This window comes from Drosophila virilis, chromosome 5 (assembly GCF_030788295.1).
Source record: "Drosophila virilis strain 15010-1051.87 chromosome 5, Dvir_AGI_RSII-ME, whole genome shotgun sequence".
Classification (NCBI taxonomy): Eukaryota; Metazoa; Arthropoda; class Insecta; order Diptera; family Drosophilidae; genus Drosophila; species Drosophila virilis.
Genome location: NC_091547.1, coordinates 16,489,607 through 16,506,223, shown reverse-complemented (window position 1 = coordinate 16,506,223; position 16,617 = coordinate 16,489,607). Strand labels below are relative to the sequence as shown.

The window sequence follows — 16,617 nt, the reverse complement described above, 5'->3', positions numbered from 1 at the left end:
CACATGCATAAGTAAAAGTAATAATACATAATCGCGACGACTAATGTTTAGCTTGTTCATTGCTTTTGTTCATTCAATAATTAAGTTAATTAATTAAGTTCTACTACTGGGAATGGGCGGGCGTTTTCAAATTTATTTTGAAGCTGCATACAATTTTTAAGATTTATTGCTTAGCATTGTTTACTTTGGTGCACTTGATGCCATTTGATTGCAATTTCCGCATTATATCCAGGGCGAGCTGCTTTTTCGCATCTGCTTCGCTGGAACTGTCCATGGCTTCGCGTGTATTGCGGCGCTTGACTTCCACGCCGCATGCACGCAGCTTGTTGAGTATTTGCTGGGTGTCTCCGTTGGCCGTATTGGCCACTGGCATGGGTATGGAAACCATGGGTGGGTTTGCTGCAGTTGGACTGATTGTTGTTGTTGTTGCTGCTGCGTTGGCTGGACGGGCATTTCTCATTGCTTCCAGACGTCTTAGGTCGTCTACGATATTTTGCACAACATACATTTCATTTTTGATTTTAGCTGTCACTGCAGGCATTTCCAAACTGGCGCGCAATTTGTGTTGTTGTTGATTCGTGAGAATGGTGCGCTTTGGCGTGGAGTGTCGCATACGCTTGGCTGGGGATTCGGGCGACTGCGGATGCGGCTGCTTCTCTTTTTCAAGATCCTTTGTTGTTAGACTGCGCGTGCGGCTCTTGGCCACATTTTCTTTGGCATTGGTGGGCGATTGTTTTGCTTTGTTTGGCAGTGTCCGAGTGTCGTCTGTGTACCAGCGCGGATCCTCAAGCTCCGCTTCCCAGTCTATGTCGCAGTTCACGCTGTTTATGTTCCGCACTGCGTCCGGCTCATAGATGAGCAGCTGTAGGGCATAATAATAGTTGTTAGTTGGTTTGCTTATAAAACTTGTGGACACACCCACCTCTTGCTTTCCATTGACGAGCCTTGTCTCCCGCTTCTCCTCGTCATACTGCAGCTCATCAATGGACGTAACTATGTGCTTGACAGCAATGCATTTGCTTAGATGCGTCTGGAATGCCTCCATTGATAAGTAATGTCGCTGACAGGAGCGGCACAGCATTATCAGACGCTTTTGTTGATCATATAGTACATCGCCGAAGCGCACTAGCCGCAGCGATTTAAATTTGCGATTGCCGTTCATTTGTTTCTGTTGTTAATTAGTCGCCGCCAAAAATAGATAATCTTGGCAATATCTTGTTTATGCCTAGTCCTAAGCGTCCGTTTTGCGTTTGATTGCCTATCACGTATTACGATAATTGCTTAATGTGAGAGCCTTTAAGATTGTTTAAATATTAATTGTTTTTGTATCTTTTTCCGAATTGGAACGTAAGTAATTGAACGATAAGTTATTAATGCATGGTCTTGCAATGAGTTCAAATTGCATTCTTACCATTACTTAAAGTTGTCATCACAAATCTCAGTGCATGTTAATTACGACTAAATTATCTCCTCCTATGTTTATTTATATTTATTTTTTAAGTTTGTGAATTAATGCGTTCTGGTAGTAATAATTGGTGGCGGCAGGCTGATACACTCTGCAATTCGAACGATATGCTTTCGATAGGCAGTGGCGGCAAGAAGATTATTAAAGTGCTTGAAAATGCGCCAAGGCCAGTGTTGGTAATCATATTGTATTGATATTGGCGCGCATTTAAATTTCTACTCTGACAGCACTTGCCATTGCTATCTATTTTATGATTTTTCAACTCATGTCAATTTAATTGTCTGGTTTGCTTTTCAGCCTTTTTCTATGCATCGGTTTTATTGTTGATTTTCAATGGCAGTTGGCTTTTGTTGTCATTGATTAACGCCCATGCAATTGAAATTAAATCGCTTGCAAATGATTCGTATGGTTGATGGTGAAACAAAAAACGGCAGCAAATGCGCACCATTTGTTTGCCATTTTTTTTTTTACGAAGCTCTTGTCATACTACAAACATACATATGTACACGGTCTGATTTTGATTCCCTGACTCTGACTCTGTAGAACGCGCAATCCGAAAAAAAAAAACAAAAAATCCCTTTTTAATGTTTTGCGTGTCGCGGCACTTGTGCAATGTACTACTTTTTTTGAACGTTACGTTGCTGCAAGCCGTAAAAAGTGCTGCACATGTTTCAGATCACGTGAACACACGCAGGCACATGTGTCCCTCAGGAAAAAGTCAGACCTATAATCACCTGGCCATCAAGTTTTTAAAGTTGTGCCTCGCCCATTGTTGATATTAACGCTTAAAAATTGTTGGAAAACAAAAACCAATATGCATGTTTAAGGATTGACACTAAGAAAACGCTCCAGCAAACGTAGCAGGCCCGAAAGTAGGAAACACTTCCTGGTAGCAGCAATTGGATTTCGGTAGCATGAAGTTGCCAATGCAGTACCATGCAATTAAGCAAGGGACGACCTGGACCTGTGCCTCTGCCTTACTATGCCCCATCCCCCCCATCCTATATGTATTCCCTGGCCCATCTGCTGCCGTTGCCGTCAGTATGCTGACCATGCAAATTACGTTGCCCACAGACACACACCGACACACACACACCGACACAGAAAAAGGCACGCACATTCACACATATGTGTATGGACACGCAGCCCTGTCACCATTTGGCCGTGCGTTTGAGTGATGCAGAGAGACAGGGAAACCGAGACAGAGAGAAAGAGAAGCTAGTCTGAACCAAAAATCCAACCGATGCCAGTGCATGTAGGGCCAAAGTTAAGTTAAATGGACTTGCGGTGCACTCAAGCAGCCAACACACACGCACACACACGCACACACACACGCACGCACCCGTTTTAAGCAGTCTGAATGTGTGTTTGTGAGGTGCCTGGGCTTGTCCATGTCAAGGTAGCAGCTCGACTAGTAGATTAAATTAAACGCAGCAACAGTGCAAATGCAGCCGACGCAGGAGCAACTGCACCCGTGCACTGGGGCAACAACATTAAACGTGTTTACACCATGTCCGACCAGTTGATATGCCAACTGCTTTGAAATACACACACGCACAGACACACACACACACACACACACACACACAGTCACACATGCACGAAGTGGTGCGTGCAGCGGCTAACTCTGGACAATGAACACTTGGAATGCCACAGCGTCGTTGTCAACTATTGCCACCTTTCTATTGTTGCCAGTTTTTGTTTACAGTTTTTAAGAGCGAGGCGCATGTGGAAAAAATCAGTGCATACTTTCAGGTGCAGCGGCTGTCATAATACAATACAATGCATAGCGGTGGATAGGCAGACGGTTGGGCAGGGGGCGCGACGTTGTACGCTTCTGTTTGTGCGCATTGTGCGCGCTCTGACTTTGAATTAGCCTTTGGCTCGCTGTGCTCCACGTTGGCCACACACACGCACACACACTCACACCCTTACACACAGGTAGACTTCATCCATGTCAAAGTGCTGCATGCTTGCAGGCAGCAGCAGCTTTGTCACAAATTCTCTGTGTGCTTACCTGAGCGCGCGCCTGTGTGTGTGTGTGTGTGCTTGTGTGTGTGTGTCTGTGTGTGGAGGGGTCCAGCAAGTTTGGTTAGTTGACTTTTTAAAAACCATAGCACACACTTGTGCTGTCATTTGGTGAAGCATCTTGCAACTGAGCTGCAAAATATTGTTGCCTACTTCAAGGTAAGCTCTGCGCAATAACGTCTATTTAAGTTTTAAATTTGTTTTGAAGCTGCGTCTACTTCGGTTCTATTTTCCAGGCATAAGTTATGGACTTATTTTCATGGACATTATCTAATAGAAAAGACTTGTCAAATGTAAGCTCCACTTTGGCATCAACACATGCCATTTCGGTACAACATTTTATTGAGGGTACATTTAAGCTATTATTTAGGCACTTTAATCGATTCTTCTTAAAACTTAAACTTAAAACTTAATTAATTAAAATGATTTAAAATCAGCTATATAATTTTAAATAAAATAAAATAGTTTTCTAAAAACATAATGGATGTATTCACACCAGGCCAAAGCTGTTGCTAAAAAGGTTATTCAGATCCTGGTTAAAGAGTTTACGAGTGCTTGTTTTGTTAAACTTATTTTGTTGGTCAAGTTTTTGTTGAGTTTTTGTTTACCAGATTTTAGAAAACGTTTTGCTAGTTGGTCGATGCACTTGAAGAAATGCAGGAAAAACGCCCTAGGCTGTCCGGTCTTCTATTGACCATACGAATCAAAGTTAACGGAAAACATTGCATTGCATTTTTCTGCTTCAACTGAGCTAGCAATGTCGTTTTAGCCATTCGAATCAATGTCTTAATATTACGCTCATTTATTGACCAAGCGCAAACAAAGCTGCAAAAGTCAGGTAAAATTGCTATAAACGCTGCCCCTCCCACTCCTCTCATCCATGCGTGAGCGTGTGTGTGTGTGTGTGTGTGAGTTGGTGTGCAAAGAAGACTATAGAAAAATAGACAAATGCAGCTGCGCTCACTTCCTGGATGACTGCTGGCTATGGCCATGGCGTTGGCCATGGAATGGCTATGGCTATGGCAATGGCTTTTTGGCTTGAGAGTCAGCTTCAGCTTCAGCTTGGGCTGTGGCTACAGCTCAGGCTTTGGTAAGGCACAACAATTGCAGGAGATCGTCAATTTCCTGGCTGCTGCCTGCAGGTAGCCAAGTTGATTACAAAGCAGTAAAATCAATAGGAAATGCAGTTAAATATTTTGCCAGCCGAAATAATTGCACAGAACGTAAAGCCAAATCAAATATGAATTGTTCAGTTGAGAAAGACTGAAAAACATTTTATTGCCGCCTTCTGCTGCCGTTGTTAGCAGAAATTATTTAATTAAAAGCCGAGAAACTGAAGCTGCAAAATGAAACTGAAACTAAAGCCGAAGTCGAAGTCGAAGCGTCTGCTGGAATTTGCAGTTGGCTAAAAAGCAACGACAGAGCGACAAAACTTATGGCTCGGTGTGAAAACTTTGCAGGCCGGCCCAGCCCGGCTCGAGCAGGTGAAAAAGTTGTTTCTAATTTTTTTTTCCATTCTTTTTTTCTTCTCTGCCAGCTCAATGTTGGCAGCATTCAACTTGTTAAACAATTTTCGTATATACGAGTATTTTCGACAAGTTTGCGCTGTGTGCTGTTAAAAATCTTTAAGATACGCCAGCAAGAGACCAAAAACGAAAGCTTTACCAGCCAGCACCAGCAGCAGCAGAGGCAGCCGCAGCTAGCTTCAAGCTGCAACAACATACAAGATACAGATACAGTCAAAGCTGCAGCAGCTCGAGCTACTTTATGCGTCTGGTATAAAAAAGTTGTTGGCATTGAGCAAAGGGGTGTGTGTGCGGCTTATACCTAGATGTCTGTCTGCGCGTCTGGCTGGCAACTTTGCCAGACAATTTTTCTGCTACTTTGCATGTCAGTGCAGCCAGTGCAAATAGTCGAAAAGTTATAGCGGGTAAGTTTTGCCAGTTTGAGCAGAACGAACGTCTTCGACATTTTGCAATTGAATTCCGCCCAGCACACACATGTGCTAACCAATACTTCAGCTCCTGTATCCACTGTACTTTTGCACCCTTTGTAACTCTGTATCTGTGCATCTGTATCTTTTGCAGTGTCCCCTGTCGATGCTGTGGATGCCAAGGCCAAAAAGGCAAGACAGCTGCCCACACACTCACACACACACACACACACACACATTCACGTGGCCGGCTGCCCATTCAGATAACATTTGAGGCCATTCTGTGGCATAAAGTGTGCGCTTAAAGTGTTGCCTATTGCCAGCGCCATATCAATAATAAATGGGCCACAGTCCGGCACAGCATGCAACAGCATTTGGTGCTTAAAACATGGCGAAATACTAAATAGACAGCTTAAAAGTGGGCTATAATAAATTGACAGCTTAAAAGTATGCAGCAAATAACGAAAGCAAATGACAGCCGTTGAATAGCTGTGAATGTGAATTATAAATGGGTCAACATTTCGGCCAGGCCATAATCGATGTATATATATATGTATATATGCATGTGTCCACGTTCAGCAGCAAAGTGTTGAATTGTAAAGAACAAATGAACTGGAATGTTGTTTGCTAACAAACTTTTTAACATGTGCAAAAAGTAATAAAGGCAACTGCCTAATGGACAAAAATGCTGGCAACAAAAGGTGTGCGAAATGCACTTTGGCATTATCAGGCTCACTTATCGGGCAACACATGGAGACAATGCCAAAACAAAGGTCATGCCAATGGGCTAACAATCTCAACAGCTATTTGGATCGATTCGCCCGCGCCAGCTCATGGTCAGATTTCTGGCGCATAATTTACCAATAAGCAGACAGCAAGCAATAAGCAGGCCGCAGAGGCAAAACAGACAATGGCAAATACATGCAGTTGAGATACAAATTGTAATCATGCAGTAATCGCTGGGCTTCAGCAAATATTTAACCCGCAAGTGGACCGCCAATAGCGACAGCTATTCCCATTCAATCCGTGATAAACATAAACATAGTCGCACAGTTGGCAAACACTCGCATTGCCGTTGCGGCTCGGTTGCAGCTTAAAGTGGAAACCGCGTCGATGGTTTACAATTTCACCTCGAAATTAAATTTCTCGATGGCCTGGCAAACACACAGCTTGCTATGTTGGCATCCAAATCGCCGCTAAACAAAAATTAAATTGCAACGGTCGCAAATGAAAATCGTAAAATTATCAGCTGCAAAGCGACCGGCAAATGATTTTAAACCTATTTCGAGTCCGTGTCCGAGTCTGAGGCCGAGTCCGAGTCTCGTGTCCGATTGCCCGTGCTTATTGAAAATCAGAGCCGCATAGAAAAACAGCTGGCGGTGGGCAGAGGAAATAACATGGAAATATGTGCGTCCGGTAAATTTGTCGATGTTCGGTTTTCCTTGCTTCCGTTTTCTCTTATTTTTTCATATATGTATGTACGTAACGTTGTGTAAATAATCGTCATCCAAAAAGTCGACAGATTGTTAAAACTATCGCTTAAAATAATTTTCAATTCACAGAAATACACAAAAAAAAAAATGTATCAAAAAATTCCCATAACGAAAAACTTTTGACGTTATTTAATATTGCGTGCAACCAGCAACTGCTGTATACCTAAATACCCTGTTCTCATAAGGGAGGGTATATCAAAGGTCTGCCAAGAAGCCACGATAAATATTCGTTTATTTGCGTTTGTCTTATGGCCTGACCGGGATTCATTCAACAGTTTCTGAGAGGGTATCTTTAAAGTTCTTAAATGCCATTTTGCCATTTGCAAATCAGTTATTCAAAGCATCAAAGCAAGCAAAATGTAAACAAAAACAGCTAATTGTGCAGAGTTGCAATGCAAATGTCTATTATTATAGCTAAAATATCCTATTAAGAAATTACAAATATTTTTGCATTGTGCTTAGCATATACTCATCTATAAATCTTGCCAAAGCTGTAAACAAAAATGTTGCAAGTCTTTCTTTTGGTTTTTTTTTTTTTTTGTTAATGCAAATTCCATAAAATTCCTTGGCTTGCATACGATTTACATATTGTATACCCAATGCACCATTAAAGAGTCTAGGGTACACAAAGGTGCAAATGTATGGGGAGTGGAAATGCGGAAAGGTGTGCAACCACGTAGCACAAATATTTGTGAACACGTGTCCAATGAGCAAAAGTGACGAGCCAAAAGTGAGAGGCGAGGCTGGGGCAACTGCAGCAGCCGCGCTTTTTTTCTAATAAATGAAAAGTAAATAGGAAAGCGGACCAGTTCAGCTGCAATTTCATGTGCCCCCCCCCCCCCCCCCCCGCCCGCTCGGCTGCCACCATCCCTCGTTTCGTCAGCAAAAATATGAAATAAATTTTTAAGCACAAGCTCCAAAAAGGCGCGCAATATTGGTGCAGGTCAAGCAGAGTCAACTTTTCCAGCTCATGCGCCGAAAAGCCGAAAAAATCCAAACTAAACTTTCGGCACGTACTCATGATTCATCGACGGGCCAGTTAGGGACACGGCTAGACACGGGTGAGGGGTGAGGGGGAACGGGAATAGGAACGGGAACGGGAAGGGGTAGGGTCTGTCAGTTGCGAGTTCAATAACTGCGATCATTAGCAACAACGGAAACCGGGTCAGTTAGGGTCGTTAAAGCAGCAGTTCTTCCATGTGACTAACCAAGAATTAGAGCAGCTAACAAATGCCAGAGAGCATTAGGAAGATGTAACAAATTTAGAGGCTGTCTGCTAAATTTGCCAACTTGAGTAGCTCTCTAAAGTCAGCTGAGGGTTAAACATCAAAATACACGCAAATTCAAACGTTTCGGCGGGGTTGAATCAAGGTCCAGACTCGTTCGGTCTGAACACAAACAGAAGTTGCACCAGACGCTGACTTGTTGACAGCTGAGTATATTCTTAATAATGCATATGCCCAAAACAACAAGGCACAACATGGACGGCAACGGCTGGAGGAGGAGGAGGAGCAACAGCCGGAGTAGGGGCAGCAGCAGGAGACAAAAATTTACAATTTCGCACGCCATAGCGCCTACAAAATGTCACAGCAGACGAGACAGTGCCAGAGCGGGCGGAGCGGAGGGGAGGAGGAGCAGCAGCAGCAGCTGTAGGAGTTGGAGCAGCAGCTGTATGAGTTGGAGCAGCCGCTGCCGCCGCCGCCGCCGCCGATGACAATCACAAAACAGACAAATCCTGCAACGACTACGACGACGACGACGACGACGAGCTTGTCTCTGTGTCTGTTACGTGCCACATGTGCGTCAGATGTGGCAATGATTTGCATCGAGGTGTGGCATAAAAAACAAAACAACAACGGGCCAGTGGAGGGCTGTGAGGGATCTGGATAGGATGTGGGGCAGAGTTATGCGCTGCCTGTTTTTATGACACATATGCGTTGCTCCGGGACGGGCCTGCCCCGGGTTCGGGGATGGTGGCGGTTAGGCAATGAGACCTTTACCTATATGCGAATTTCATAACAAACAAGCGAACCACCGTTCCGGGCAGCAGGTTAGACCCAGTGCTAGGGCGGCTGGTGCTCGTTGAGGGCGTATTGTCGACCGGTTCGCCTTGTTTACTGTTGTGCCTGATGGGTCACAAAATATAATTGAAATTTGCCAGCCAGCGAGATTTTAATTAAGGTGGGCTAGGCTCATATATGTTATATGGGTTAAATATGTGCGCAATACAAAAATTCCCAGCTAAAGAGATTTCGCCACGCATTTGATAAACAGCAGCTGCTCAATGCGCAGCCCATAACCCACTTTATTACCTGCAGCGTTATTTCAGCTATTTTAAATAACATTATGCCAGGCGAGAAACTTAATGCTTAAGGTTCTTATGCAAAGCTTAAATAATAATGTCTTAACCTCTTGGTTAACCGATTTAATTTAAGTTAATGTAAGTAATTCGATAAGCACTGCATATTCTCTATAGCATATACCCTACCTGTCATATATATATCGAAAATTGTCGGATGATTCTTCGCAAAACAAAAAAACATTTTTCAATCTTCTGCAACTAGACTTTGTATCAATCAGTTGAGGCAACTGCTGCACAGTATTAGAATGTGTTTGCTCTTTGCCCGCTTATATATCGCACTCGAAAATCATAAAAATATTGATCCACTATAGTTTCAAAGCAAAATGTCACAAAGCTTGATTTATTTATTATTTCACTTTTGGCCCAATAATCTAGAGGTTCTTCTTCACCTGCTTTCAGCTGTTAATAGTCTGGGTTCAGACGGAGAGTCAACGGATTGCAATTGTAAAGCTTTTTCTAGTTTTCAAAAAAATAAACACTTTAGTCGATGTCAAATGTAATCCATTTTGATCTTTAGTGTGCAATTAAATATGTAAATAAAGCAGGTAAATAAGTATAGGCCCGCTTTGCGGTATAATATAACATATATTTCCAATTTCGGACGAGCAAGTAAAGTGCCCCATTGTGTCAGTAATGTTACATTAAATTTAAAATCTTGTTAAATTTTCAAGCAAATGATTTAAGGTTAGTTTTCATAATTTGTGCACATACATGTTATTAAATTGCTGGCGTGTTAAAATGGAAATAACAGTTGGTATACTTGGGAGCATTCTGTGTTAAGATTGAGTTCGTCCTGTTTCTGACATGCCCAAGTGTCACTGTACGGGCATCACATGTCGGAAATGTTAATAACACTTGGATACGCTTCGTCGTTGGCAGCAATTTCTAATCATTGCGTTTAGGCCAGGCAAAGCTCATGAAAGGCAGTAGCAGCTGCTGCTGCTGCAGCAACTGTTGGTCTAAACTGGCCATTAAAATGCACGGCAGCGAAGCGGATAAGGACGACACACTTCCGGCTAATTCGCACTGGCAACAATGTCTCAATTTCTATCGGCTCTCCAATTTTATTAGAGAAGAAAACAAAAAAAAAAAAAAGAAAATACAACATAAACATAAGCATAAAATTTAATGCGAATAATAAAAGCAAATTAGCCACAACAAGCAGCGGACCGGTGACACAGCAGAGCGGGGGTGCGATGGAGTGGTGCTGCGAGGCGGACAGCGGCTTAGCTTGGTGGGAAAAAATCCATGCCTATAAAGAGAGCAGCAATATATACATATAAATACGTTTAGTATGGGTATCAATATTATTGACAGCCATCGACAAAAGCGAAACCAATAATAAGCTCATTCAAGTTCATGTAAAATGCTTTAGTGGCTGTGCCGAGTAGGTGTCGCGGGGGCGGTAGGGTGGGGCGCGGGTGTCTAATTGGCGTGCGAATCAGTCGAGAAACGTGAAGTGATAAATTACGCGTGTATCTTTAAGGTTGGCATCCAATGAAAACTGTCAATACGCGTTTACATTTGGGTTTGGGTTTGGGCTTAGGCTTCGGGGCGGGAGTGGGGGGCAAAGTCTCGGGAGCTGCGCTAATGAAATCAGACAACATTAACTGCGACGCCGGCAGCCAAGACAACGGCGATGATGATGATGATGGGCGATGGGCGATGGAAACGTTGAAGACACCAAATGACGGAGCGGGCCAACAGGTGAGCAGTTGAGTGAATTAGATGGGCAATTGTTGCATGGAGACGCTGAGTTATGAGAGCGATGCTGGGGCTGCTTTCCGCTGTGTGTCTGTGTGTTTGACTGTGTATGTGTGGATGTGTGTGTGTGTGTGGCCAAGGGCCGTAAACGTTTCATGTGACGGAACTTAAATAAATGTAATTTGTGTGGTTATTGGCGGTGGTGAGCCATGAGGCCATAACGTAACAGGCTGCCTGTTAAAGGCTATTGAATTCCACACCGAGTCTCTGTGAGTTCGCCTGTGTGTGTGTGTGTGTGTGTGCGCGCGCGCCTGTGTGCCAGTGTGTATGTGCTGGGAAAAATCAACGCTTGTGTGTGCGCACACGCGAAACCGGAAGGTAGCTCCAGTTACAAGTTTAGAGTATAGGCATTCAATAAACAATCAATAAACAATCAAATTAACTTTATAGAAAAACTTCATAATTAGATCACATGGTATTTGTTTTATAATAGCATTACTTAACATTCATAAGGCTAACTGATTTTGTTGCTGATACTTGTTAAGTAACTTGTGTTGTTAATTTTTACGGCTCGCCCTAAAGTAACAATACGGCATGCCGAGATGATAGAAATATTATTTCCGATTCTGATTTCTACGAATATAATTTTCGGCCTTGGATATGTCTTTATGAATGTGTTAGACATTTCGTGGCCTAATAGATTATTGTTCCCATAAGCGAATTACAACAATAACCGTTTCAAGTTTTTTGTAAGATTTTGTAAATTTGAAATTTCTTGGAACTTAGGCATTAAAATACGTAATTTCCACAAAAATGTGAAATGCTTTCCACAGTTCCAGGAAATGGAAAATATTTTATGCTTTTTGCTAAGAAACCTTTAATCGAATACCAAAACATAAGTATTTATCAATAATTTCACAGCACACCAATAACAAAAAATAATCAATATACTTGGAAATTCTGTGAATTCGGGGATGTTCCATTAAATCGTATTATATACATTGGCAGGCGCAAGTACTCTGAAGTTGTTAGCCTTGTTTCTTATGGCCATCCATTTTCTTGGCTCTTAATTTCACTAAGCTCTTTAAACAGTTTTTACTTAGATCAGAAGTAAAACAATCGCTAATCTCACAAAAAACATTTTGTGATGAATTCGTGGCCCGTTGTGGCATATTACAAGTTGCCAGTTGCCAGTTTCCAGTTGCAAATCTGCTAACCAAGCAATCCAAGTTGCCAAATGCGACAAAAACTTTTCAATTAGTTATGCTCACAACTTCATAATGCAAAGCCAAGCGGACAAATAGTAATACCAAATTTGCAAAACGGCCAATAGCTTATCCAACAAACAAACATAAAAATAAAAAAAAAAAAACTGGTAATGTAATAGTCAAATATGCTTGACTATTAAATGCCCTGCAATTCAACTTATATGCTCTTTAGATTTGTTTAAAATTAGTAAAATAAATTATGCGAATTTAAAGTGTTATTCGAGCCTATTTATTTGTACTGACTTGATTCTATTTGTGGCTTTATTCTCCTTGGGTTATTCAATATTCTTCTTGATTCGTTAATGTTGAAGCAAAGAAAGCATCTTATTTGAATGTTTGGTTTATCTGCTTGGCAAAAATGACAACATACTTTATCTGCCCTGTAAGTGAAAAAAACGATGATGCAAAATTCACAAGCTTGTCATTAAATTTTAATATTTCATTCTTTATAAATGTTTGCCCTATAGGTAAATAATTTCAAGAGACGCGATACAGATAAACTAACTGAATTCGATTTCAATTTGGCCTACACAATAAAAACTGTTAATCAGATACTTGACAGTTATCTGGCCACTTTTTGGCCATAATTGCACAACAATCAGCAATATGGCGATGAACGACTATTGTTAGTTGCCTTTTAATAACAATTTAAAGAGCGCAGCCCAATTTATCCACCTGATCGCTCGTGACAGCAGCTGCAATGAAATTGAGCAACAGTCTAATAAAAGTTTAAAATTTAGATTCCCTTTGCTTGTGTCAGTTATAATTTTATTCCTAATCAAAGAAGATACAAAACATGTATAAAGATTTTTCATAATTAAATAATTTTGCATTAAAATTATGAGTGATTCATAGCTTTATATAACTTGTTATATTTTATTAAAACATTTATTAACTGATCTAATTACAATTGATGCTTTCAATGGCTGCCACACACCTGCTTGCCAGCTTTATATAGGGTATAAAAAGCCAAAATGACAGCCATTTAATTTGCTGCTGTCATGGTGGCAATGAACAAAAAGCCCAAATCTTACCCACGGGGCATAGTCAGTGCTCAATAATACACAAATGTGTGTGTGTGTGTGTGCGGAGCTATCTCTATTTAGTTGTTGCTCGGCCCGCTTCCGTTTCCCTTTAGGCTCAACTATAATGCCGCTATATCTGTTGGACAGTTTCGACTGTTTTATTTATTTGGTTAATTATAACCGATGCGCGTTGCGTTGCGCTGCGCTGTAGAAAATAATGAAATCAAGCAAATAATACAATTACAGGATACACGCAAAGCGAAATACAATTACGCACACACACACACACACATACACTCACAGCCAAACAGATACAAATACAATTATAGTTTTATGTGCGTATGTGTGTGTGTGTGTGTGTAGCTGCTGGACACAGCGAGTCGGCAGCAGAGCCGGTTTGCAAAAATAATAAGCGCGTAATTATGCGAATTAGGCGACAGCAGCTACATAAAATAAAGTGTAGCATACGCTCAGGGGCAACTAGCTAAACGTGCACACAGGCACACACACGCACGTAGAAACACTTGCATAGACACATGGCGCTCATTTGGCGTGTTAGATATTGTTGCTAATATTGTGTATACTGCATTTATAAATATATGCAAACACAAGAGTCTCCCCTCTCCCCCCTCAGTCTCTCACTCTATTTCTCTATTATTTTCTCTCTTTTGAAATAAGCATGTGTGATTATGCATCCAAATGCAGTCGATTTGTTTCATTACGATTAAGAGCAGGTAGCTAAAGAAAAAGCACAGATATGGCCTGATGTTCAAATATGACAGGTATTCATACCTGATCTACCTGGATCGAAGATAAAGGATTTATTTAAACAAATACTTTTGTATACTATAAAGTGTATGCTATGGCAATATTATTGGAACCATCATGCGTAATACATTTATGGAAACACTGACAATATATTTGCTTTAATACTCTACACGACTTTTGAAATAGCGTATTCGCTCATCGACTTGGCTCCCACTCTGTAAGCTACTCTGCTGCTTTGTGCGTACAACCTGTTTGTATTTATTTTATTTTTGGTAATTAGTGCTTATACTTATTTCTACATGAGCAGCTTGATATGAACGTGTTTGCACAGTGCAGCTAACTGGCAATTTTTACCTTACTAACACACACACACACACAAACACACTCAGGCACAGACACACGTACAAGTACTGACGAGTGCGGCAACAACAACTGCGACAACAACTGCAACTGCATCGCATTTTCAACAACATTTCAACATTTCAAGCAGCTGTAACGTGCCGGGGCTGCATAGAAGGCAACTAAGGCACATAAGCGTCGTCATCTAATAAAAATTTAAAGCCATTATTGCCAGTTGCCCTTATAGCCACGGCCCCTGTCTTAGTCCTAGTCCTAGTGGCTCCTTGTAGCTAGTGTGGAGCTTAAGGCAGACGCCCGTCAACTCCGCCAAACTCTTTGCCTCGCCTGAGCATTAAAACAAATTCCCAAGTATATTGTTTGAACAAGTCTCGTAGAAAACGTCAAATGTTAAATTGCCAATTTTTTTCTTGTTTCTTGGCCCTGCCTTGCTGGCTTTTCCCCCCTAACTCTACACCCCAGCTTCCCGCCCGCAGCAGCCATGGCTTCCTTCCGTGCCAGCTCTTTCTTTTCGGTATGTGTGTGTGTGCGGAATTTCGGAGCAGAGCCCGTTGCCATTTCACTTTATTTGCAACAAATTCTAAGCTGCATTCACAATAGGCAAGTACCCCTTCTGCGCCGTCTTCTCGCCCCTCTATGTGGCTGCAGGGAGTGCAACAAAATGTTGCCAGTATGGAGGCGCTAAAGGGGGCGTGTTCATGCATAAATTGTGCACAGCTTTTGGGCCTTTTGGCCAGGGCTTTGGGTTTTACTACTTTCTGGCTTATATTTTATTTTATTTCGATGCATATTTGTTGCTCTCGCTGTCGCTTTTTGTGTGTGTGAGTGACTATGTGTTTGCGTGTGAGTGTGTGTGCCTTGTGTTTTGTGTTTGCGCCATGCAACATTTATGACATCAACAGTTCACAGTCGCAGCCAACTGAGAACTTCCCTCAGCTCAGCTCTACCCACCCAATCCTGCCCTGCCGTGCCATGCCCTGCCCTGCCCAGCCCGGGCACAAAAGTCGTTTTATGACGTAAATTAATTTTGTATAAATTACATTTTCCATGCAAAAAGAATCCAGAGAAGCTAAGAAAGCAGCACGTCAAGCCAACCATAGAAAGTTGCATCAAAATTGAACTGCAACCAAAGGAGCAGCTGAAAAATGGCTCAAAAGTCTGGCCAATTGAAGACGGACATGTTGAAAGCAGGCCAAGGCTGTAACTGAAAGCACAGGGCCAGCCAAAAATCGAGAATATCCAGAGTGAAAAGTGTTTAAACCAGATGTGAACTGGCCCCATCAGCAGACAAAACAAATGCCTTATATATGCTGCACATGTTTGTGCAGCAGAGCAGTTTGTGCCACAAATAACATTCGAATCCAATGATATTAATTAGAATAAATCAGTGTAAAAATGAATTGAAAATACCAAAGTAGAACATTTAAAGCAATTTTCAAGTTAAGCAATCGCTTTGTCGGTTATGCCAATAAGATCTGTTTGGACTCAAAACTCAATATAAAAATAACCTTTTTATTCCGTTATTAGACATGTAGCTTCTATAATACTCTGAACAGACTAAGTTTCTTTAATTTTAAAGCTATCACAAGTAAAGTTCAGAATGCTTTAAAATTGATGATAGTAAAAAACAAATAATATTTGCAATAAATTTCTGCTCTTAATTTCTAACTCTTGATTTGTCGTGGCACATTTAATACCTTCTAAGCAAATTATCTATGTTTTGGCAATGTTTTACTCATTAAATACTTTCACCAGCGCTTAACACAAACTCATCTTTTATTTATAGAAAAATATTTACGTCTGCGAGTCTAGCGAATTAAGTTAATTAGCGCAATTGGTCGATACACGCAACAAATAAATAAATAACTTAATGAGCTATTGAACTAATTGGGAATGCACATAATAAAGCATAATTATAATAAACAGACTATTTTCAGTGGGAGCTGCGTGTACATTAATTCTCCGAAAATTGACTTTATTCACTCAAAAGTTTGTCGCAGTTAGGTCAAAGTCTCAAAAAAGTCCCGATACAAGCAAATAAGCATAAAAGAGCATAAATTAAGTATATCTTAGGCTAACAGGCAGGGGTGTATACAATTGAGTACATCTTGCAAGAAAATATACACGTATTTTCCAGCGGTCAGTCGGCATTAACCTTTACCTAATTATTATGTGTTTTTATGAGCCATATAAAAAGCAAGCGCTGCCGCAACA

The 16,617-nt window shown here is 41.3% G+C and overlaps 1 protein-coding gene across 3 annotated transcripts; it reads right to left on the bottom strand.

Annotated features, from left to right (window-relative positions):
• Nucleotides 1–113: 113 nt before the first annotated feature.
• On the bottom strand, nucleotides 114–1,563 carry LOC6626455 (uncharacterized). Of its 3 annotated transcripts, none has more exons than XM_015173916.3 (3): nucleotides 1,412–1,563; nucleotides 923–1,329; nucleotides 114–862 (listed from the first exon to the last, which is right to left on the bottom strand). In XM_015173916.3, the coding sequence occupies exons 2-3, from the start codon at nucleotides 1,160–1,162 to the stop codon at nucleotides 164–166; spliced, it is 939 nt and encodes a 312-aa protein (XP_015029402.1). In that variant the 5' UTR covers nucleotides 1,163–1,329; nucleotides 1,412–1,563; the 3' UTR covers nucleotides 114–163. The 3 variants fall into 3 exon arrangements, with proteins under 3 accessions (XP_015029402.1, XP_015029403.1, XP_002049684.1); XM_015173917.3 differs by having other exon boundaries at nucleotides 923–1,294; nucleotides 1,412–1,562; XM_002049648.4 differs by having other exon boundaries at nucleotides 923–1,258; nucleotides 1,412–1,558.
• Nucleotides 1,564–16,617: the final 15,054 nt, after the last annotated feature.